Source organism: Syngnathoides biaculeatus, chromosome 5 (assembly GCF_019802595.1).
Source record: "Syngnathoides biaculeatus isolate LvHL_M chromosome 5, ASM1980259v1, whole genome shotgun sequence".
NCBI lineage: Eukaryota > Metazoa > Chordata > Actinopteri > Syngnathiformes > Syngnathidae > Syngnathoides > Syngnathoides biaculeatus.
In genome coordinates this window covers 32,041,819-32,066,213 of record NC_084644.1, presented here as the reverse complement: position 1 = coordinate 32,066,213, position 24,395 = coordinate 32,041,819, and the positions used below count along the sequence as shown (strand labels likewise).

The 24,395-nt window shown below is 41.8% G+C and overlaps 2 protein-coding genes across 2 annotated transcripts; one reads left to right on the top strand and one right to left on the bottom strand.

Moving 5' to 3' along the window:
• Positions 1 to 6,597: 6,597 nt before the first annotated feature.
• On the top strand, positions 6,598 to 14,509 carry wnt4b (wingless-type MMTV integration site family, member 4b). The gene is made up of 8 exons (XM_061819815.1): positions 6,598 to 6,686; positions 9,955 to 10,108; positions 11,145 to 11,229; positions 11,313 to 11,444; positions 11,850 to 11,992; positions 12,076 to 12,216; positions 12,970 to 13,132; positions 14,340 to 14,509. The coding sequence occupies exons 1-8, from the start codon at positions 6,598 to 6,600 to the stop codon at positions 14,507 to 14,509; spliced, it is 1,077 nt and encodes a 358-aa protein (XP_061675799.1).
• A 2,948-nt stretch (positions 14,510 to 17,457) lies between these two features.
• Positions 17,458 to 24,179, bottom strand: cdc42l (cell division cycle 42, like). Its single transcript, XM_061819849.1, has 6 exons — positions 23,966 to 24,179; positions 22,475 to 22,579; positions 22,303 to 22,375; positions 22,105 to 22,214; positions 20,775 to 20,972; positions 17,458 to 18,464 (listed from the first exon to the last, which is right to left on the bottom strand). Exons 2-6 carry the CDS (start codon positions 22,577 to 22,579, stop codon positions 18,375 to 18,377), a joined length of 576 nt encoding a protein of 191 aa, XP_061675833.1. The 5' UTR covers positions 23,966 to 24,179; the 3' UTR covers positions 17,458 to 18,374.
• Between the last annotated feature and the right edge of the window lie 216 nt (positions 24,180 to 24,395).

Here is a 24,395-nt window from a genome sequence, read left to right as displayed (position 1 = left end):
GATTTAAGTGGATCAGAGATGTCCACGTACATTTTTGTGGTACTAAAGTATCAGTTTTTGACTCTGGGGATGTGACTTATTACTCCTCTGCTACATTAAAAGGACTTGATTGAGTTATCACGCTGCTCTTGGATTTATTGGTGTTGATGGGTTTATGGCCAATCATGCGCTTTACCAGAATGTTGGCTAACGCTTATTTAACAAATTTGCTTAACTTTAAGTTATTCGGGTACTTCACACATGCCCATGATCTCTAAACTCTTAATATTCCAAAACGTTAGATGTGAGGTTCAGAAATATTCTTTTACTTTATTTTGCATCATTGAAATTGATTCAATATAAGGAATATACTGTGAAATGTGATCAAGGCCCAATCAGACAATAAATATATAGCCTGAATTATTTGGAATGAAATAAATGTATTCTGCTGTTAACTTTATTATAAACATTTGAATGTATAAGAATGTTGGGAGTATTAATGGTGTAAGGAAATATATATGGCACATATATACATGTATGCGCAGTATCTCTTTGAAATCACAAAACTAATATTTTACTGAGCAATATTAAATTAACATGGTATCAATTAAAAGTAACTCGGGCTTATTAAATGTCAAGTGTCATGAAATGCATGATTTTTAGTATGTTATTAATGAAAAAACGGCAGCCGGTATGGAGCCATTCGTTTTTTTTCCCACCACAAAACATAATTTTGACGTATATGGCTTTTTGTAACTCCCGCCATGAAAATCCTCTCGAGGGATTTGTTTCCGACAAGAAGCAGGAAGTGACGTAGAGTGCATGGCAGGAAAGCCCTCCAGCGGACTCGTTTGTTTCTATTAGTTTTACCTGCGGGAAGGTAGCCCGTTGTTCCTGGCTCGGCGCTGTGATAAGCCACCTCGGCCCGACAATGAGCCACCCTGGCCGACAAGGCCAAGCCGGCTGGCTCGGCCTTCCCGGCCTTGTCGACCGGGGTAGCTCGTCGCAGGATCGGCCCACGATGGCTCATTGCCGCCGCGGAAGTGGATCGGACGGGGAGGCGGTTTGGTCGTGAGCCGCACATCATCTAAATATGGCTCGAAACAATAGGGTAATATTGCCCTGGTAACTTCACTCGGTTGTGAGATGTTCTTGAAAAGAGCTTCCGTGTCAGAAGGGGCGTGTTTGTCTCCCACAGTAGGGGCCACAGCGTGTTTTCAATGGCAAATGTCCGGGGTGACGTCACGGACAGGGGATGCAGCCAATACAGCGACCACTTGGATGTCGAACGACACTTACACAACTTTGCGCACGGATGACGCTCTTCCGCTCATATTTGTTCGTAAAGACATTTAAGTGAATAATGTTCTTTGTATTTTTCGATACAATATCTATTTTAGAATGTTTATAGGGATGGCACGTGACCCTCTAACTAACCAAGTAAGAAATGTATATATTGATATTTATTGTATGAAAAATTCAGAATTGGTGTTCATAACATGAATAAGATATCATGTAATGATATTCTGGCGTTAGTTCTTGCAGTGTTTTTGTAGTGATTGTCAAGAATGTTATATTAGCAGCTGCATAAAGGAAGACAAGAGGGGGGTGGGGGGGGAGAAAAGTTGAAATGACATTTCAAGTGAGCAAAGAACAACTCCTAGCCCGTTTGCTGGTTCCTCAGTGACCCACAACGATAAATTTGGCCCCGATATCGATAAATGGAAGCATTTTCTTTCAGCGTTGCTTTACGGTCTTTTTCCTGCGGCCAATGTAAATGAAGCCGTGTCCCATACGCCGCCGGCCTGTGTCCCTGTGCCCCTCTTTTCCCTCCAAGCTGCCGTGATTTATTTGCCTCAGTTCCAATATTTGTCGGCACTGTGTTTTCCTCCTCTTGTCTAAATGTCACCCCTTCTTCCAAGACAATATGGGGAGAGACGGAGGGCAAATGTGTGTGTGTGTGCGCATGTGTGTGTGAGTGGGGGTGGGGGCACAGTGAGGCGGGAAGGTGGGGAAGACGTAGGGAAACTCGTAAAAAGAGCAACAAAGTTTGGGAAAATTAAACATTCGGTAAGGCGCACTCTCACGTGCACAAGTGCTGTGTCATTGTTTTGAAATACTGCAAAAACGTTATCATGGCTCTATTCTATGTGAGTAAACTTTGAATTGAAGAAAATGCGCAAGGAAGATTTTTACACAATTCAAGATACTGCAATAATTTTGGGGTCTTTTTGTTCTTATTACAATTCAAATGTTTTTTTTTTAAATTAAAAGATGGAACACTGTAGCTAAAAAAATAATAGAAAATAAAACATCACTATTTATACATTTGAATGCCCACTGTCAAAGTGCCCTTGGGCAAAACACTGAAGCCTAATTTGCTCCCAGCGGGCCTGGCACCGCCCCATGAGAGCAGCGGCTGATTGGTCTATGACTGTGAGGCGGTAGGTGCACTCCGTTTACCATAATATTCACATTCTTTTTTTTTTTCGTTTTTTAAAATTGATATTATTATAGAAAGAAAACACGAAGAACCCGTAAGATCAAATATTGGAAAAAAAAGTCAGCAGAAAATTATTTAAAAATAGAATAATGGTCATATTTAACTGTTTATTTATAACTAAAATGTAAACAGAAAAAAAGCATTTAGACAGCTTGGATTAAATATCGGTCTAAAAAATTCATTTTGAGCAGAAAATTTTTAAAACATGGGCAGTAATCATATTTTTTATTACCAATGAAATATATTTTTAAATGATAGAAAAACAGTACGACAGATTAATAAGATCAAATGTTACTCAAAAAAAGGTCAAGAAAAATACATTTTCAGCAAACAAAAAGTCTTTTAAAAAATTTAATATACTTTTTATTCAAACAATGTTACATTTAAAATTGGTTTTCAAATGAACGAAAAACAGCATTCCACTTGAAAGCTCAAGTATCACTCTAAAGTCTGATAAAAAAAAAACATTTTCAGTGGAAAATTGTTCTTGGAAGTCATAATAATCATTTTTATTTTTCATATTTTTAAATATGAAAAACACCAGTATGATTGCTAGGATGCAATATTTCTCTCTTTTAACATTTTTTATCATTAATCTTTTTTGGAGGGAGGTTAGAATACTACAAAAAAAGGTAAGATCAAATATTATGCAAAAAAGAAAATCAAATGTTTTCAGCAAAATAAATTACTATAGCAAAAGTTAGTTTTTTTTTTTTACCGATTAAATGTTTTTTTTAATTAACATGGAAAAGGATAAGTTCGTGGGAAGTAGTACATTTAGTATTACGACGTGGTACTTTGTCTTTATTTTTTTTTCTCTTTCAAATAATTAGATTTGATGTTTTGCAGTAGAAATACAGTATTTTGACAACCGGTTTGAGTGGAAAGGCTTTACATTCCATCCGCAGGTAAGCAACTCATTTCCGTTCATCCTTTGCATATATTGTATTATATTTAACCCCATTGAAATAGCAATAAAGAGCATTTATCCACTGCTGACACCTGTGTAGTCCATCACCATCATCCCCCACCGACCCCCGCCTTCCGCGTGCATCCCTCCACACCCTGGATCACGCCCATCCTTGCTCCCACCCTCAGCCCGGTCGGCTCTTTATAACCCATCACGGCCTCATTCTCTTCGCTTACAATCTGGAAGTTGTTCTCTTCTCCCCCCCTTTCCCCCCTCCCCGCACGCACAATGGAACCTGCTGACACAGCGCTCAAAACTGATTCTTGATTGATGCTTCCGAAAGCATGAAAGCTCATCTGTTTTCAACGGCGGACTCGTCATTTTGTTGCAAATGAAGTCAGCACGTGGACTTGCGTTCTGGGAAATCTGAAGAATCCGCGCGCACTCAGTGGGAAAACATCCACACGAGCAAGTCGTGGAAACTGAGGGACGAAATATTTGTTTCGGACAACTTGGATTAAATTTCAGTTTGATCCGCAAATATTAAACTGGATACCAAAGCACTACGGACTGGTAAGGTCAAATGTTACCCTTTTTTATTTTTAGTTTAGAGAAAAAAAATCTTCAAAAATAGAAAATATTAGCATTGTAGTCTTCAAAAACAGCACTATGGATAAGAAAACACTTTGTTTTAGGGTTGAATTCTGCAGCTCAGAACAGAAAGTTCTTAAAAAATAGAAAATATTATCGTCGTCGTCTTGAAAAACAGCATTATGCATCAAATAATATCCAATTTGTTTTTGGGTTGGTTTCTACAGATCACGGGCGAAAATTCGAAAAAATAGAAGATATCATTTAACTTTTTTTTAAGAATAGGAAATATAATAAAAGAAAAACTCTGTAAAATAAACACTGTAGAGGCACTATGGTAACTACTCTAAACCTTCCCTATAGAACTTTAATTCTGACTATCATACCTATGCAGATGACACAGAGTTATGTTTAGCAGTGTCCCTAGACGACCACAGTTCAATTGCAGTCTTGTGCCACAGTCTAAATAAGATTAATAACTGGATGAGCCAAAATTTTCTTCAACTAAATCACAACAAAACCGAGACAATTATTTTTGGCAATAAAGAAAAGAGAATTGCTGTTAGTAAACACCTGGCCTCTCTATCTTTAAAAAGCAAAGACCAAGCTCAACACCATGGTGCTCTGATAGATTCCACGCTGACTTTCAACAGTCATATCGAATCAATCACAAAAACTGCCTTCTACTATCTGAAGAGCATATCGAGAGTGAAGCCTTGTATGTGTCAAGCAGACAAGGAAAAGCTCATCCATGCTTATGTCTCAAAATAGACTTGACTATTGTAATGGTCTTCTGACTGGACTCCACAAAAAAGGCATTAAACAGCTGCAGCTAATTCAAAATGCTGCAGCTCGGGTTCTGACCAAAAACAAAGAGGTCAGAGCATATAACTTCAATTCTAAAGTCTTTACACTTGCTTCCAGTGAGTTTTAGAATAGATTGTAAAGTTCTGGTACAGTTCTATAAATCACAAAATGGTTTAGATTCTGAATACATGAAAGAAATGCCAATGGAATACAAACCCAGTAGAGCTCTGAGATCGACTGACTTAAATAATGAAGTGGAGAGTCCAAAGCAAACATAGTGAAGTAGCGTTTAGCGATTACGCTGCACATAAATGGAATAAATTGCCAACAAAGGTGACGTCAGCCTTAAGAGTAAGTGTTTTGAAATCATTTTTTTCCTCATGATTTGACATGAGTATTTGCACTTCTAATGATATTTTATGCACTATACGCTGTTTTTAATTGTACTTTTCTTTTTCATTTATATATGTATATATTTTGTTGTCATTTTTATTGTTTTTTTGCCTCCTTTAAATGTTTTATTTTGCTGTATTCAAATGCTTTTAATCATGTAAAACACATTGGGTATGAAATGCGCTCTATAAATAGATTTGCTCTGGTTTTTACTCTTCAGTGGGAAAAAAGCTTGAAAAATATAAACATGATCATCATTATTACTCTCTTACTTCTTGGGAGGGCATGATAAGAAAAAATTAATACTAAAAAAGATATTTAAAAAAATGTACATTTTAAACTTAAAGAATCTAAAGATAATGGTTATTTTTCTTTGCTTTTTTTTTTACAAATAAAATGTTTAAAAGTTTCAAAAATAAAACAATCAATTTTACTCTTGTTTTTGGGGGCCCTGATAAGATAAAATATTAAATTTTATACATCCACCCGTTTTCTGAGCCGCTTATCCTCATGAGGGTCGCGGGAGTACTGGAGCCTATCCCAGCTATCCTCGATCAGGAGGCGGGGCACGCCCTCAAGTGGTTCCCAGCCAATCGCAGGGCACATGGAGATGGACAACAGTTGCACTCACAATCATATCGAAGTGAAAATTTTAGTCTCCAATAAATGCATATTTTTGGGATGTGGGAGGAAACCAGAGTCCCCGGAGAAAACCCACACATTTTTAAGGGAGACTGGAATGAATCAATTAGATGAAAGCCTGTTTGCTGAGAGCTGAATCATTTTATTTGCGGACAACACTTTAGAGCATCTACCTCACAGTTCTGAGAACCAGGGTTCAAATCCCGGCCCATCCGGGGTATAGTTTGCATGTTGTCCCTGTACCTCCGTAGGTATGAATGTGAGTGCAAATACATTAGTTGTTTATGTGTGCCCTTCGATTGGGTGGCAACTAGTTCAGGGTGGAACACGTCTCCAGCCAGAAGATAGGAGGGCCATTGGTAATGTAGTGTAGTCAGAGTCCTCACCCCCCAAGCCTTTATTTGAGTTCACCAAACAAAAATGTTACAAAAAAGTGAATACAGAAGTTTGACAACTCACTATATGTCACTGTCACAGATGGAGGAACCAATACACATAATTTTCCGGCCAATTGAGTGAAATCGTACGATTTCCTGTGCCACACCTGATGTTGTATCAGCGCACACTGGTCTGGGACTTGACAGTCTTTGGTAAATTGAAAAGTAGACATTTCAGTTTTTGACCTGAAAAACCTCCCAACAGCTATGAGGGGCTCAACCCCAGGTTCAGGACCAGGAACATAGAGCAACCGAACTGAGGGACAGACAGAGGTGCTGTCCAGGGACCCCGCCTGACCTGACGAACGCCGACGGAAAGACGGCCGGACAGTCTGATGCCAAGCGTCTCCACTGCCAATCTCACGGCACCACTCCTCCTCCTGTTGCTATGGGTGACCCAGCCCACCATGGCAACCAACTGGCTGTAAGTCTGACACACGAAGAGGGGAGTTTGTTTGTCATGCTATAAGATTTAAAAGATGGTGACATGTCTCCCCATCCCTTTCAGCAGCTCCCCGCTTTTTTCTTTGTCTCCCCGCTGGTGACCTTTCCCTTTTCCTTCTCTTTGCTGTCACTGCGGCTTCTCCATCTTCTTTGCCTGCTTGTCCCCTCATTTCCGTCTCCCACTAAAAGTCTGGCGACTTGTCACGTCTTCTTTATTTATGTGGCCTCCCTGAGTTCTTGCGCTCCTTAGATATGCCCCCCTTTGTGATGCTTTAAATTGCTTAATTAGGCTCATTTCTACCCCTACAGCCTTTACCCTGAAAAAGCCTTCCCTGTATTCCACAGTTTACGGAAAAGCTTGGTTTCTATGTAAATTCCCAATCCAGGAAGTGACGCCGCAGACAAGGCGGTCCACTGGCTGAGAAAAGCCTCAGAAGCCATTAGCTTCACGAGTTAGCTGGTGGCTAGCACCTCAGATCGCAGCGTGGAAAGCCCAGCAATGATCCAGTAAGAAATAATCCAGCCACGGGAAGCTTTAAGCAGCTATATTTTTGCAGGATGTAGGAATAGTTGGCATAAGGAAAAGATGAGTACAAAAAAACGGATCTATGTTTCCCTTGCACAGACGCGGGTCACCGGGGCCCCTCTGGAACCTGGCCTGGAGGTGGGGCTCAAAGGTGAGCGCCTGGTGGACTGCATCCATGGGGCTTGGCTGGACACGGCCCAAAAGGGTAAAGTGGGTCCCCTTATCATGGGCTCACCACCTGTGGGAGGGGCCTTAGGGGTTAGGTTCAGTGTGAGCTGTGCTGTGGTCGAAGCCAGGGACCTTGGTGATCCAATATCCGGCTACAGAAGATGGCTCTCGGGATGTGGAATGTCACCTCTCTGACAGGGAAGGACCCTGAGCTGGTGTGTGAGGTCGAGAAGTCCCAGCTAAATATTGTCAGGCTTGTCTCCACAAATGGCTTGGGCTCTGGTACCAGTCCATTTGAGAGGGGATGGACTCCCTTCCATCCTGGTGTTTCCCATGGTGAGAGGCGCCGAGTGGGTGTGGGTATACCCCCGGCTCAGTGCCTGTACAGTGGGGTTCACTCCACTAGATGAGAGGGTAGCCTCCCTTTGTCTTCAGGTCGGGGTACGGATCCTGACTGTTGTTTGTGTCTGTCCACCAAACAACGATACCCACACTTTTAGGAGTCCTTAGAGGGAGTGTTGGAGAACGCTCCTGCTGGGGACACCCATCGTTCTGCTGTAGGACTTAAAGGCTCACATGGGCAATAACAGTGAGACCTAGAGGGTACGATTGAGAAGAATGGCCGCCCGATCAAAAACAGAGCAAGGTTACTGGATTTCTTTGCTCATCACAGATTGTCCATAACAAACACATTGTTCAAGCATAAGTGTCCACATGTGCACTTGTCACCTGGACACTCTAGATCACAGTTCTATGATCGACATTGTGGTTGTGTTGTCGGACTTGCGACCGCATGTCTTGGACACTCAGGTGAAGAGAGGGACGGAGCTGTCAACTAATCACCACCTGGTGGTAAGTTGGCTCCGATTGTGGGGGAAGATGCCGGTCTGATGTGGCAGGCCCAAACATATTGTGAGGGTATGCTGGGAACGTCTGACAGAATTCCCTCTCAGAAGGAGTTTCAACTCCTACCTCCGAAAGAACTTTGCTCATGTTTTGGGGGTCGGTGCCTGTGATGGCAGCAATCCCCAAACCCCTTGGTGGACACCAATGGTAAGGCCGTCAAGCTGAAGAAGGAGTCTTATCGGGCATTTTTGGCCTGTGGAACTCCTGAGGCAGCTGGTGGGTACTGGCTGACCAAGTGGAATACAGCTTTGATGGTCGCTGAAGCAAAAACTCTGGCATGGGAGGGGTTCGATGAGGGCATGGAGAAAGACTTCCAGACCGATTTGAGGAAATTCTGGTCCACCCTCCGCCGTCTCAAGAGGGGGAAGCAGTGCACCGTCACCACTGAATGTAATGAGGATGGAGCACATCTGACCTCAACCCGGGACTTTGTGAATCGGTAGGGAGAATACTTCGAAGACCTCATCAATTTCACTGCGATGCCTTCCCATGATGAAGTCTGGGATCTATGAGGCGGGTTCCCTTATCTCTGGAGTTGAGTTCACCAATGTGGTTAAAAGGCTCCTTAGTAGCAAGGCTCCAGATAACATTCACTTGGCATTCCGAATGGGTGTGGGTGTTGAGGGGCAGACCTGGTTGACACTCCTCTGCAACATCGCGTGGACATCGAAGAAAGTGCCTCTGGATTGGCAGACTGGGATGGGGGTGCCCATTTTTAAGAATGGGGGCCAGGGGTGTGTTCCAACTACCGGAGGATCACATTCCTCAGCCTCCCTGTTAAGGTCTATTCGCGGGTGATGGAGAGGCGGGTTCGTCAGGAAGTCGAATCTCAGATTCAGGAGGAGCAAAGTGGTTTTTGTCTTGGCCGTGGAACAGTGGACCAGCGCTACACCTTCGGCGGGGTCCTCAAGGGTGCATGGGGTTTTGTCCAACCAGTCTACACGTGTTTGATGGTAGCATGCCCTCTCCAGGTCAGGGATAAGATCTTGCCCCAAGTAGAGGAGTTCAAGTATCTTGGGGTCTTGTTCATGAGTGAGGCAAATATGGAACATGAGCTCAACAAGCATCGGTCTGTTGTGGTAAAGAAGGCGGAATGTTGAAAGGTGAAGCTCTAAATTTACTGGCCTATCTATGTTCCTACCTATGTTTACGAGCTGTGGCTCATGACTGAAAAAACAAGAAATTAGTTTTTGTGTCAGGGCTCTCCCTTAGCGACAGCTGTTGCCATGAATAGTTCTTTGAACAAACCTCAAACAATTCCATCATATAGAATTTGAAAAGAAAATTTATTTTCCATTTGGCCACTTAATGGGTATGTTGCTCTTTGTTATCAATGTTCCCTGGTTCACGTTCCCTTTGTTGCTAACATGCCAGTTGCCTATGCCTATGAAGATCTCAACCGATACATCCATTTACGTCGTTTTTAAATTGTCATCAGCTATGGACATTTGCAAAACTACCAATGCTGTTTTGACAAAGTAGAGAATGGAAAGCACAGGTATGTTTTCAGAAGTTAGGCAGTAAAAGTGAAAAGTCATCATAAAAATAAACACTCAAGTAAAGTACATTTATATGAATGTAAGAAAGTATTTGCAATTAATACATCTTTGCTAAACTGCGTGAACCACCCACGTCCCTGTTTCCTCAGCTCCCTGGCGAGGCTGCCTCGGTCCAGGCCCGTGTCCGGTGCTGCCCCATGTGCGCGGCTGAGGGGGCTGACCCCGGGGCAGGTGGGGGTGTGCAGGGCACGGGGGGAGGTCATGGAGTCCGTACGCAAGGCTGCCGAAATGGTCATAGAGGAGGTAGGATGCTATTTACTACAAAATCGATCCATGAGTTGCAGGTGAATTGGGGCCTATCCCAGTTGACTTGGGACGACAGGCGGGCTACACCCTAGACTGGTCGCCAGCCAATCACAAGGCACATATAGACAAACAAGCACTGACACGCATATTCACACTTATGGACCTAAAAAACATGTTTTGGAGAAAGGGAGTGGGAGGAAGTCACAGTAACAATCTGGAGGAAACCAACACAAGACCACAACTGTGGGATATGTTAACCGCTTGTGCACCGTGGTGACATTTACTACAACATCTGACCAATAAACGTTGCCAGATTCATTTTATTTGACATTCAGGACACTGTGAATGGTCGATTGAATGAAATTTAGGCAACAGTGACTAGCATTGGTCATATTTTAAATCCATAAAACATGAAGGACACTTTTTGCTGTCATAAAATGAACGCAGCTATAATTTAGTGAGAGCTGTTAGAAGAGCTGTATTATATTGTGCCCTTATAAAGATAATAATGTTGTTTTGATTTCCATCATTGGAGGGCAAGTCGTGTTTTATTATTTTTTTTCAGTTTTCATGTTTTAAGTAAGGAAGCTTTTATTTTACCACAAAAACATCAGTCACACAATCAAAATTCCAGAATATTGCAAATTATGTTCTATTATAAATTCTGTATATTATCTGCAATGTACTGCATCTACAATAGCTGAAGCTCGACAGGTTATGGAAGACTGTACTGTAAAAATGTGAGCAGTGTACTCAATTTTGTGAGATACTTTGTATTCAAATTTCATATACCCTACAGGTTTTTTGTAGCACTTTTCCACATTAGGTCGTGGGTGAACTGAAGTGAACATTAACACTGTAACATCTAGAGAATTCAGTCTTTGATTAACCCAACCTTGCATTAATGGCAGTATCAATCAAAGTTGAGCAATATCATCTTTATAAAGGATAATTTGTTGTTGAATTGGCTCTCTCGGTATTGTGCATGTACCCAATGAAATGGATGGTAATCATATTTCCACATCCAATCTAGTGCCAGCACCAATTCCGGAACCGCCGCTGGAACTGTTCCACCGCCCCCCGAGGGATCAACGTATTTGGCCGAGTCATGAGTCAAGGTGTGTCGGCCGTCATTTTGCACTTGAAAATGACAAATTTCCAAGATTTGTTTTGATTTGTATTTTTTTTTTTTTGTAAACAGGCACTCGCGAGGCAGCCTTTGTGCACGCTCTGTCCTCAGCGGCCGTGGCGTTGGCCGTGACCCGGGCGTGCACGCGGGGGGAGCTGGAGAGGTGCGGCTGTGACAGGAAGGTCAGAGGGGTGAGCCCCGAGGGTGAGCATGGATTCTGTTACATGGAAAGTTGCCGCATGAGGATAAACGCGCCGTGACTCACACAGGACATGTAGGCGCAGCACTGCCACTCAAAAGCACCAGTCCAGCAGCAAGGTTGTAAGTTTGAAAAGGAAAATATGAATTTAAATGCACAGCCGCACGAGTGAAACTAGGCTTAAAGCGGATCTCGTGAAACCTCAGAACTGTGAGGGAGATACACACTATCTACTCAGGTCTATGTGAAGAATTGCCAGCATTAGTAAGACAGCAGAAAACTTGGTGGGTTGGGAAATTTGTTTTTCTTAAAACACGTTCACTGCCATTGACGGCTTCAGAAGTCAAACATCCATCTTAACTGGGAAAGCTTCCAGTGTTCAGGTTCAATGTGCTTTTTGTCAAACGTAGGTTTCCAGTGGTCCGGCTGCAGTGATAACCTGTCCTACGGCGTCGCCTTCTCACAAACCTTTGTGGATGAACCGGAACGAGCCCGAGGGCTGTCTGCCGCTCGACCACTTATGAACCTTCACAATAATGAGGCCGGTCGAAAGGTTGGTTGTCATTTCTGCCATTTTTCCCCATCTCCCACAACTTTTGAGATTCTGAGATCATTTTCAATGGCTTCCCTCTTTAGGCCATCCTTCACAACATGCAAGTGGAGTGCAAGTGTCACGGCGTTTCGGGTTCCTGTGAGCTGAGAACCTGCTGGAAAGTCATGCCGCCATTCCGGCGCGTCGGCGTCGTGCTCAAGGAGCGCTTCGACGGAGCCACAGAGGTAACCGCAAAATCACCAAGGACTTTTTTTTTTCCTTCAAATTTTGGTGTGTGGTTAGAAATGGAAAGAAGACAAGTCAACAAAACGTTTTGCTTCACAACCCCTGGATAATTAGGTAAAACTCCTCATTTAAACATCTTATTTATATTTTCCAAGGTTATTTAGAAAATACTTGCAAGTAATCGCCACCACCCCTAAAAGGGTTTATAATTCCTTGTAAATGTCACAAAATTAGCTCTACTTTTGTCCAAATGAATCTCCAAAACTATCTTCAACATAGTTCTTAGGCACCAAGATGCCACAACGCAGCCAATCATTACGTTTAAAGAAAGACCTTGAACTCAATCAAAGTTGCTTGCCACCAAGATGCCACAAGATGGCGTCCAAACATAAATGGATCCCCGAGAATGGAACTACTGTGTAGAATAAATCAGTGAATGTGAATTTGTGAATGCAGAAACTGCAATATTGGGGGCGTACACTGTTGCTGGACATCATTCACAGACAATTTATGAATTGAGATCTTTTAGATAGGTTTTAATTAACACTTTGCCGATATTGTGATGAACTATGTTAACATACAGTGTTACAATAATAAACAATAAAGTGCTCCTGAGCTCACATGGCAGTACAGTTGAGCCCTAGGGTACTAAATGCATCGAATGCATGCTGGTGATAATTGTAGAAAATCTACAAGGGGCAGGGTAAATACTTGGTTGATTTTACACGAAATAATGTCGAGTCCCTCTGTAGGTCCGCCTGACTCGCATTGGATCCAGGACCGCTCTGCTCCCTCGCGACCCACAGGTGAAACCCCCCGCTGCCAGAGACTTGGTGTACCTTGCACCGTCTCCAGACTTCTGTCAGCTTGACCCCGACAACGGTATCCCCGGGACCGCAGGCAGGAGATGCAATGGTGACTTTTTCCCAGATATACACAACGAACCCTCCCTTTTATCACAGGTGACACGTTCTAGAGCAGGGATGTCAAACAAATTTTTGTCGTGGGCCACATTGTAGTTCCGGTTTCCCTCAGAGGGCCGTTATGACTGTGAAACCATAAAAATCATTGATTGCCTTATCATATTGGCACCTGAAATTTATGAATTACTTTTGGAATCATTAATCAAGGGTAATGGGTTTTTCAACTATTGTTGATGTTTGGTAATGTGAAAACCTCAACATTACAATTTATGACATTTTGAAATTTTGGTAGATTTCAACAAGAATCACAGAAGTTGCCATACATGATTTACCTTTGCGGGCCACATAAAATCAGGTGGCGGGCTGGATATGGCCCCCAGGCTTTGAGTTTGACACCTGTGTTCTAGAGTCGAGAATCTAGACCCACCCACAATACATTAAAATCCGCAATAGAGACCAGAGAGGTCACTTGACAACTTTTTATAGCGTTATCCCCTCACTCTTTAAACACATTTAAATGTATTACATTATGTATTTGGATACATTTGAAATGTATTCAAACACAAAATAACTCATTTCAAGGATTACAACTGTAAAGAAAATACTGTCCAGTGGGTGCAAAAGGCAGCACCGTGGAACAGCTGGAAAGGGTTGACCTCGTGGTTTTGAGTCTGTGTGGAGTCTGCATGTTCTCCCCGTGCCTGTATGGGTTTTCTCCGGCCACTCCAGTTAACTCCCACGTCCCAAAAACATGCAACATTAATTGGACACTCTAAATTGCCCCTAGGTGTGATTGTGAGTGTGAATGGTTGGTTGTTTAATTGTGCCCTGCAATTGGCTGGCAACCAGTTCAGGGTGAACCCTCACCCTCCTGCCTATTGACAGCTGGGATAGGCTCCAGCACTCCTGCGACCCTTGTGAGGATAAGCAGCTAAGAAAATGGATGGGTGTAAATGGTTCACATTGGGAGCCTTCACAAGTACCCAATATCTTGAAAAAAGGCAAGTAGAAATGGTATTGGTGCTGGCCCATTCTTACAGTTCTCCACATATAAAAAAAAAAAAACACGATCTACCAAGACTGCAAATAACAAACCGCGATATTACGAGGGAGCACTGGAGACAAAATCCAGGTTATCTTTAATCGCAAGCTGACATCTGGCTGCTTTTTGTTTTTCTGTCCAATGCACCGCCTAACAGGAACCTCTCGGTTGGCACCAGACGGCTGCGAGCTGGTGTGCTGCGGGCCTGGCTACAGAGCGGGCCGGGCCGAGGTGGTGCAGCGCTGCTCCTGCAAGTTCTCCTGGTGCTGCTCGGTCCGCTGCCAGCAGTGCAAGAACACTGTCACCATTCACACCTGCAGAGTTTAAAAGCCACTCTGGCCCCTAGCGAGACCCCCCCCCCCCACCCCCCATCTTACTCTCTATTAAATAAACGTAACACCTTAGAAGAGAGACAAACACCAGACAAGACACTCCTGAACCACAGGATGAGCATAGGACACTTTTACCACTGACGACATGTTTATCTCTTTATCGGTTTACCTAAAATCACTTTGGCAACAAACCAGTTAAGGCTGTTCTGAATTCTAACGTACAAGTTGGCCCACAGGTCTAACATAAGCCCAAAGAGGGTACCACTGTTACTTCTTCCATGTTCGTAATACTGTACTGAAACCGACAAGCGGCAGGCACAGATGTGCATGTTCACGAGTATGCTTATCACTCACTATGGAAAGCCATTTGAGCATTTATTTGATACTTTAAATCCATCTTAAGGACCATGTACCAGCGCCTTCTCTCTCATAGCTAGTTGGATAATTCACTGTACTAGTAGAATGAGTATGGCACATAAGTAAGACGTGTTTTACTTGTCACATTTTTTTCTATTAGTGCCACTTTTGGCATACAAGTGGAAAATTAAACCTTACTAGTAAACTGCTGTACTACACAGGTAACAACTGCTATTGGCCTAATTAGTAGGCAGACGTAATGAATAAGTATCCTCCTGAGCCACACTAGAAGCACCAAAAATTCCACTAGTAACAGGTACTTTTCATGCGAGGTCAAAATTGTCCTACTAAGATAAATCATATAAAAATCCATCCATTATCTTAGGTGCTTATCCTCACAAGGTTCACGGGGAGTGCTGGAGCCTATCCCAGCTGTCAACGGCGTACAACCTGAACTGGTTACCAACCAATCGCAGGGCACACAAAGACAAGCAACTGCACTCAGAATCACACCGAGGACCAATTTAGTGTCCAATTAATGTTGCATGTTTCTGGAATGTGGGAGGAAACCGGAGTACCCAGAGAAAACCCACACAGGTATGGGGTGAACATGCAACCTCCACACAGGCGGGGCCAGGATTGAACCCAGTACCTCAGAACTGTGGGGCCAACACTTTCCAGCTGAGCCGTGCCGCCCATATAATAATAATAATAATAATTGGAAAAAACTTACTCATAAGATAGGGTTGTTCTACTAGTGCACTGAATTGTTTTCCTGGTAGGAAAGGCTTTCCATAAAGCTGTTTTAACTATTTATTTGATGTTCTTAGATGAAGGTTTATGTACTAATATGCTCAAAGTTGTCCTACTAGTGAGAACAAACAGCATACTACTGCATGGACCTTATGATGGATAAAGGATACAGAAAATGCTCTAACTAGTAGAACCGCTTGGGGGCACTACTAGAACCACTGTCTTACAAGTAACCTTATTTCCACTACTTTTACATTTCTGCACACTAGTAGAACAACTTTGGCATACTAATAGTAGTGAGGCAAAACTATACACGCAGACTAACGTCTAGCAGTCATACTAGCGGTATGCAGATGTCAACTACTGCAATTAACATGTACCAGGCCTCTTAGTACGCAAAAGTTGTCCCACTCGTGTGCTGAAATGGCACAGAGTATTGGGAAAAAATAAAAACATTGCTTGCAAAGTGTCCCGAATTGTCCTATTAGTGAAAACAAAGAGTCTACTAGTACATGGCTATCAAATAAATGAACAAACAACTTTTTATGACTCACACCTACAGCAGCGAATTATCTCATTGAACCGACAACGCTCTCAAAGCTGAACGCAAGCAACACTAACCGTGAAACGTTCCATCACTAGTTTTTATTTCCTAGCCGCATTCACGTTCTCTCTCCATCACCATTTATTTATTACACACCGGAGCCGTTGCTGCACTTCAGCCTCCAGCAGACACGTTAAATGCAGAGAATAACTTCTACTGACATGTGTGTACATCTGTCTCCTGTTCCGCACCCTGGCCTCGTGCCGGTCGAGCTTCTATGCACTTGCAGTGCTTTTAGCTTTGCTTGTGTCATCTAATAAATACAGTAGTTTTATACCACTAGATTGTGCTGTGCTTCTTTTAATTGTGGTCACGTTTGAGTCCGTTTGTGAAACTGATTGAGTATATTTTTGAAATTCTTAATTTTATATTGTATTGAAATTTTGATCCAATGTATTTCTTTAAAGTAGAATTCCTTCACGCCGTTCACAAGAGGACTCCAAAGAATTAGGCCAGTTCAGCATTTCAAATGAAAATATCTTCTCAAGTGCCTTCCCTGGATAGAGGTCACATTTAAAAAAAAAAAAAAAAAAAGAGGGGGGGGTGTTCATCAGTACTTGTCATTGCGAGGCTTGAAATAGGAAGTGGCCAGAGCTCAGTGTCAGATTGTTATCAGCTGGTTGCGAAAGAGATAGAGACTGGCCTCTGCCAATGTATCGGTCGATTCATGGTTCAAAAACCTTTTGAGAGTTTTGCCATTCAGGTCCTTGTTAGAGATCAGCAAGTTATAGAGAAAGTACTGAAATACACAACAGTTGGCCATGTATATTCAGAGCTTTGGAGCATTTTCAATGTGGCAGTAGTAACGAGACTGGAGGACAACTGTCTCCTCCATTTATTTTACTGTAAAAACTTTCTTGGGAGGACAATGAGGACAGCAAAGTGGAGACTGGAATATAATATTCCAATATTGGATTTTAAGACTACTGCAAGTGTGTTTATTTACATAGTAGCTTGTGTCATTTATACTTAAATGCAGTAGTCAGCAAGCCCTTCTCTTCTGGCCTCAAGACTATCACAAGTATTAAACAACATTTAACCCCCCCCAAAAAATAATGTAAATTAAAAAATCCATTCGGGAGTGTTGGAGCCTATCCCAGCTATCTTTGGGCAGGAGGCGTGGTGGGAGGGAGTGAAAATGATCAAATGTGGCCTATTGCCATGTGTCGCCATTTTGTAGTTAGTATGTAAACAAATCAGGGGGATAAAAAAAGGTGCTTTTGTGAAAGTCAGTTAAACCATTTTATTACAAATATTATGCGATTACAAACTCCCACAAATTTACTAGCAAAGGTTAACATCTCAATCGCTCAAGATCAAGACCTATGGAAAATATTACAGCTTGATTTTTGTTCTTTTGCATTATCAATCACCCTCTTGGTAGTCTAGTGATCTCAGAAAAAAAATAAAACCTCAAGTTTCAAAATGGGAAAAAAAAACAAAACTTACTGCTTAACAGGTCCCAAAATAAAGTCACATAAATCAATGCAATATACACAAAGAATAAAATATAAATTCTTTAAGTCACCCGCAGAAGGGAAAAGAGTGAAAATGGCCTCCCCACTAATTACTGAGTGTTTGGAAGGAAGTAGCAGTTACAGAGTACTACCTTTGTTGGGAGTGTACTAAATCTCGTTTGCTTCCATCAATCAAATCAGTCAGAAAAAGATGAGAGTACCACCTATCATTAAGATGCCCCTTTAGATTTCAACCAAAGTTGACTAAAAATTAAACGTAAATAATGTTTGTCCTTTTTACTCCATCTCATTGAGGAAAAGGTCCCAGCAGGCCATGTGAGGTCAAAAGTGATTATATAATAATAATTAAAAAAAAATTCTCTTTAAAAGGAGGTGGAGGGTTCCTGCCCCATTTGTGGGATATTTGTGAACACTGCACTTTCTAAAAGCTTTCAGCGATGAGGAGATGGCTGATACTAGCCGCATTTACTGCACTGCACACTGACCTACCTTTCGCTCCCTTTACTTCTTTCAACTCTTTATTTTTGAAGGCACAGTCACCGCAATCCCCTTTTAAATCTCTCTGTACCTTCCATTGTCTGAATTGGCCACTGAACTCACTGATGTTTTGATTTTGCCCCACCCCGCCTACACGTTTGCGTGTACCGCTTGCTCTGACTGCTGCACGTCTATAGCAGGACGCACTTCTTCCTGGATTTGGCCTCGGGGGGCTCCAAGGCAGCCAGGATGGCCTCGTCGAACACGTTCTTGAGGCCCCGCTGGTCGACAAAACAAAAGGAAGCAGGCGTCAGATGCGGATGGTATCTCAGAGCGGAACGCAACTTTTGTTGAAGCCGGCAAATGAAAAAAAAAAAAAAGTCTTTTTTTTTTTCAGAGGAAATAATAGAAAAAAACTAATTTTAGGAGTCAATTATCTTGCCATAATAAACAAAAGAATCATCCATCTTCAACTAAAAAGGACATTCAGAGTATGTATGAGATGTATTTTAATTTATAGATAACATTTTTCAACACTTATGTTCTCCAGGGGCATCTTTGGCGACCTGAAAAGTGCTTTAGAAATAAAATAATTTATTAATAAGTAGTATAAAACTATTCAGTAGCAGCGCATGTATTGATTGAAGTGGCTTAGAGCCGAGGGGTTCTGTCTTTTTTTTTTTTAAACAAATATTTTAACAAACAAGCACTTAACATAGGAAATTATGTTTATGTCCATGAAAAACTGAAGCACAGTAGTATTTCTAAAGTCAAGACTCAGCTTTGTGAGCAATTAAAAGGATTAACTTTATAAGTGTTCCCTTTTTATGACACAACCACAAGGGTAACAGTAATGGGAAGAGGCAACTTAAAGTGCCACTGACACCTAAAACATAATTTTTTAGTCTGTTACCCCCCCAAAAAAAAAAAATAATAATCAACCGGAATAGACTCATCCGTTTGTTCACAGTACGTCAGAATGTTACCATATATGGATTTTTTTTCATCTCCCGCCACAAAAATTCTCAAGACTTTAGTGTTGAACAAGAACCAGGAAGTAAGATTTTTTTCCAGACGCCTATATTGGCGAAATTGAGTGTTTATACCTGTTGTACCAGCGAGAAATTAGCTGTTTTTTCTGCGTGTCACCCAAAATGCCGGCTCATTGTATTGCTGGATTTTGCTCGAACACTCGGGGGATGGATTCACTCTTCACACGTTTCCAAAAGATGCGGTTCGTCGTGAAAAATGGATTGCACAGGTGTGAAGGACAAGAGCTTTGTGGGTTCCAAATGACAGGTGGGTGTGTATACAGCTATTAAAAACAATAATTGTTGGGGGGGACGAATTCATCTCACAGTTTATAGCATATGTTACGTGATAATTTAGAATAAATCCAATTGGTCAAACCAGCAAAATTTAACAAAGCACTTGTATTGCGTTTAAGACAACTCAAAACACACACAGTACAATAAAACACAAAACAATAAAAAAATAGAAGTACAAAGACGGTTTATTAGCGTGTAACACAAGCTAACTAGCAAAGCGACGTAGAGTCACCAAACTGGAATGAATTTTCCAAATAGGAATAGGAAATGTTAATACCACAAATGTTCTGACAAGGCAGTGTGGTGTCAGTGTACTTGTCCGAAAGCAGCAGTATTAATAAAAAGCTCAGTCGACATCTATCCTCGTCCTTACAGAACATTTTATAAATCCGCGTCCGATATTGTAATGGAGTCCTTCCTTCTCAGAATGTGTCAATGTGCCTATGCTCGCGGGCCGCCGTTTCCCCCAACCCGGAGGTGGGTGGGTCGGACGTCAGAAAAATCGTCTCGTTCATCTGCCATTTGCATTCGACACAGCGTGTTTTCACTGCGAGGGATCCAGTTTGATGTCTGGAAATGACGTCACAGACAATTTGGCCGCCACTGGAATGTCGAGTCATACTTTCGCAACTTTGCGCTTTAATAAAACGCTTCCAGCTCACTTTTTTCAAACTTGTATGACCATCGAAGTGATTAATATTATATGTATTTTGATAATTACACCTATTTTAAAATGTATATTTTGGTGTCAGTGGCACTTTAAATATCCATTACACAAACAACTGAAAATTATCAAGCAGTTGCAAACATAAATACAAGGCGTCATCGTTTTACAAAGGTGCTGACATATGACGTTTCAAGTTAACGAACTAGTTTGCAAAGCAGTACAATAATACATGGTCACACGGCACAAAAAGGCACACTCAGTTATCGCCGTTATTTGTTTCATTTAAAAGGTTTTATATTTGTACCCTATACCTGTTTTTCAAACGGATTTGTACTATAATCCTAAGTATTACTGCATAGACAGTGATAAGCTTCCATCCAAATTCTGGGTACATTAGCAGCCACCGAAACATAACTGCATTGTAAATCTAGAACCCCCCATATGGTAATTGCACACTGCACAAACCGTACAAAGCCCAACCGTACCGATTAAGTGCTACTGCTGCTGTGCAAACACATTCCCTTTCATTAAACATTCCAGTAGATCCACTGTGTTTGTGACTCATGTCACAGTTTAAGGGAAGCGATGCAACATACCTGTGTGAGAGCAGAGCACTCGACATATTTGACGGCCCTGAGATCCCGGGCCAGCTTCTCGGCGCTGTCAGGGTACAGGGGGCGCTGTTTATTCTTGGCCAGCTTCTCAATGGTGTTGCTGTCTTCTCGCAGGTCCACTTGAGTGCCCACCAGCAGGAAGGGTGTACGGGGGCAGTGGTGGGAAATCTCAGGAACCCACTGAAGGGCGAGAGGGGAGAGGATGTGAACTTGACGTAAAAATGTACTCAACGGACTGAACAGATTAAGTACAGTGTGCCCCAGTGACATCGCAGTTTAACTACCACGGCACCGCATTTTTGCAATTTTTGGGGTGGAAAGTATTTCTCTGCTAATTGAATGGAAATTTGCGATTGACAACAATTGTTTTCAAGTTAATATAAATACTGTACAGCACTGAAAACACACAGTGCTACCTTGACAGACACGTGTCATTTAATTTGCTCCCTAACTAAGTGCCCGCAAATCAATTTTGGCCATTGAAATGATATTAGTTTGTTCCACTTGCCTTTAAAACAAAAAAAAAACAATAATGCTCTGTTAGATTTTTAATGAAAAAAAAAATACCACTGAATAGTAAAATACAAATGACTGCATAAAACACAAATTATAAAATTAACTGGTAAAGACACACAAACATTCATGTTTGTGCGTTGACATATGCCTTTGAGGGCTCTTAAGTTACCTCAGAATCTCTCAACCAAGCCTCAGATGGCTGTTAACTGTGCAGTTAGTTCAGTGAGTGTCTTCGAAAAAAAAAAAAACACAGCTAAAAGAGCATATGCGACATCCCTCTCCATTTTTTTTTTTTTTTACAACTCACTTGAGCCGCCGCAGACCAAACGTCGGCTCCTAAAAAGCTCCTACATTTGGGCAGTCGTAACTGAAGGAACCAGTGGATAACCATGCTGCAAAAAGTCACCATTTATTAATTTTCTAGGTCACTTATCCTCACTTGGGTAGCAGGCATTCAGCTATCTTGGGGAGAGAGGAGCTTTACACCCTGAACTGGTCGCCAGCTAATCACAGGCCAATGTTTATATAAAACAAAACATTTAAAGCAGTCTTGCAGGATTTTACTTCTCTTAGGCTCTAATCGACTGCTGATACCATCACACATTCTCAGATAGAACGCTTTAACTTTTTGTTTTAACACAACAATGGCCTCGCAATCGTCCTGCATCTTTGAAGGTTTCTGGTAATGAGCCTTAAACTTAGTGGAAAAATCTGACCATCCAGAAAATAAAACTCCTTGGTATTTATAAGGTTCCCCATAAAGTCCAATTTTAATCCAAATAACCACAAAACCGACCTTCTCCTTGACATTTTCAAATGACGATGGGGAGACGACAGAGAAGCACACAAGGAACACGTCTGTCTGTGGGTAGCTGAGAGGACGTAGCCTGTCATAATCCTCCTGACCTGAGCACGCAGAAATGAAAACAATGATGTTTTTGTTAATCAGTATGGCAGTGATACAAACATGACAATTTCACTTAAAATTCCTTACCTGCAGTGTCAAAAAGGCCTAGTGTGTAGGGCTCGCCCCCGATCATCACTGTCACTGCATAGTTGTCAAAAACCTTTAATAGGTTGGGGAAAAAAACACAAGATGGGACGTTTCAACAGGATCATTTTTTTTCCTCATGCTTTCAATATAGATTTTAAAGATTAGATGTTACCGTAGGCACATATTCTGAGGGAAACTTGTTGGTTGTGTAGGAGATGAGTAAGCAAGTCTTTCCTACTGCACCATCCCCGACAACTACACATTTTATAGTCTGCATCTGAAGAGGCAAATACAAAATATCATCAAAAAGTAAACATGAGTCAAAGACTTTTTTTCTCATGACCTGAACAGGAGTGTACATGAATTTGATAAATGTTGATCTGACAAGGACCCGGATATAATCTATTTATACCATGGCCATTTTATCAGCAGCACATTCTTTTTTTTTTTTTTTTTTTTTAAATATACAAAAGTGGTAATCCCAAATGCAATCAAACTTTTCAGATTTTATCCAATCCTCATTGGGGAGTATTTACTAAGTATAAAAAAATGACCCATTGTTGTTAATGTACTGTGTACAAACATTTTAATATTGGCATAAAATATTGTAATTTTAACTAACTAATGGGAGAGGCCTTGGCTTCAAGTTTTGATGATTGGTGTAACTGGCTAAATTATGTATTTTCATGTCATCATGCCTAAAGATTCTAAAAATGAGGGCAAAACAGGAAGGAACATTGGGTAAGATCTGCTGTCTAGTTGCATCTTGCTTTAAGTCTATACAGTCGTACGTCAAAAGTTGAAAGTTTTACCAGATAATGTTCTTTTTTCCCCACCGTTTTTAAATTTATACACATAGCCACGAATCTCAAGACGTGAGATCGGAAGCTAAGTACTAACCACAACCTGAGGTTACATACGTGTAATTGCGGTTCCTGGTCGTCTCTAACAGAATTACAGTATACAGAAAGTGGTTCCCAAGTACGACAAAGAAAAGTTGAATACCACACTAAATTAGACATGAATGAGTATGATAGTCAGCATTATTAATGTAAAGGGACAATTATTCATCCACACATCGTATTTGGGTGCTTTCCTGATGCTGAATTCATTTGCTAATCGCTGTTGTGAAGTGAATATTTTAGAAAGCAGGTTTTTCCCCTCCCTGCCGTAAGAGGATTTCCTTGGGACTGAGGGGAGGCTCGTCGTGGCAGACTTGTTAATACATGTACGGGCACACAAAAACACAACAAATCGATGAGCGAGGGTTGACTTCCGTACAGGCCACAATACCACAGATATCCAACAAAAAGAAATACAGTATATCGGGCTGGTAATACATATCACAAGATGTTAATTACGCGATTAAACCATACACGTCCGCTTATATATAAACAATATTCAAAAGGGGTGGAAGTAAAGGCCACAAAGTAAGGGAAAGACTACTTAACAAAAAGTATGAAACGGTGAGTCGTCTTTGTCGTACCAGAATGTAGCCAGGGTTTATTTAGCAAACCTGCCACAAAGAGAAACTATCATAAAAACGCTAAATGTGAAAACTGTTCCAAGTGCATAAAAACGCGATTGATGCTAGCGCCAGCATATAAACCACACACGGGGGGGGTCGGTGTCATCGAAACGGCAGCCGGTCGAATGAACTCACGTTTTCACTCGGCGTGAGCCGCAAACGGCGAAGGAGCACTCGTGCGCGTGTCCGCCCGGTGAAATTGCACGAACGTTGGCGTTGGAAGCAGCTTTTGCAACTCCCCTCGCCGTTTTTTCCTTCCGACAGGCTAGGCGTTGGTTACATCCGGGTTTAAGGGGCGACAGACTTTGGACGCAGGCGCACAAGCGACGCGTCGCGAGCTCCTCCGAAGAAGTAGAAAGAGCGCCATGCAAGGGAAGCGGAAGCACGCGGGACTATACAAATAAAATACACGTTGTGGCCAACATGGAATAATTTGTGGATTTATTTGAGAATCTTGGCTCGTTAATATTTTTTGGAACCACAGTAGTGAGATATCAACAGATGGCGCGTCGATACACTCTATAAATAGGTCCACAGCGTGGGGGCGTTGAGTGTTTATGTTTAT

Coding starts and splice junctions, on each gene's coding strand:
- cdc42l (XM_061819849.1), bottom strand. CDS start 22,579: ATGCAGACTATAAAATGTGTAGTTGTCGGGGATGGTGCAGTAGGAAAG. Junction 22,215..22,302: donor AGGCCTTTTTGACACTGCAG/GTAAGGAATTTT, acceptor CTGCGTGCTCAG/GTCAGGAGGATTATGACAGG. Junction 18,465..20,774: donor AGTGCTCTGCTCTCACACAG/GTATGTTGCATC, acceptor TTTGTCGACCAG/CGGGGCCTCAAGAACGTGTT.
- wnt4b (XM_061819815.1), top strand. CDS start 6,598: ATGCCAAGCGTCTCCACTGCCAATCTCACGGCACCACTCCTCCTCCTG. Junction 11,993..12,075: donor ATAATGAGGCCGGTCGAAAG/GTTGGTTGTCAT, acceptor TTCCCTCTTTAG/GCCATCCTTCACAACATGCA. Junction 12,217..12,969: donor GCTTCGACGGAGCCACAGAG/GTAACCGCAAAA, acceptor GTCCCTCTGTAG/GTCCGCCTGACTCGCATTGG.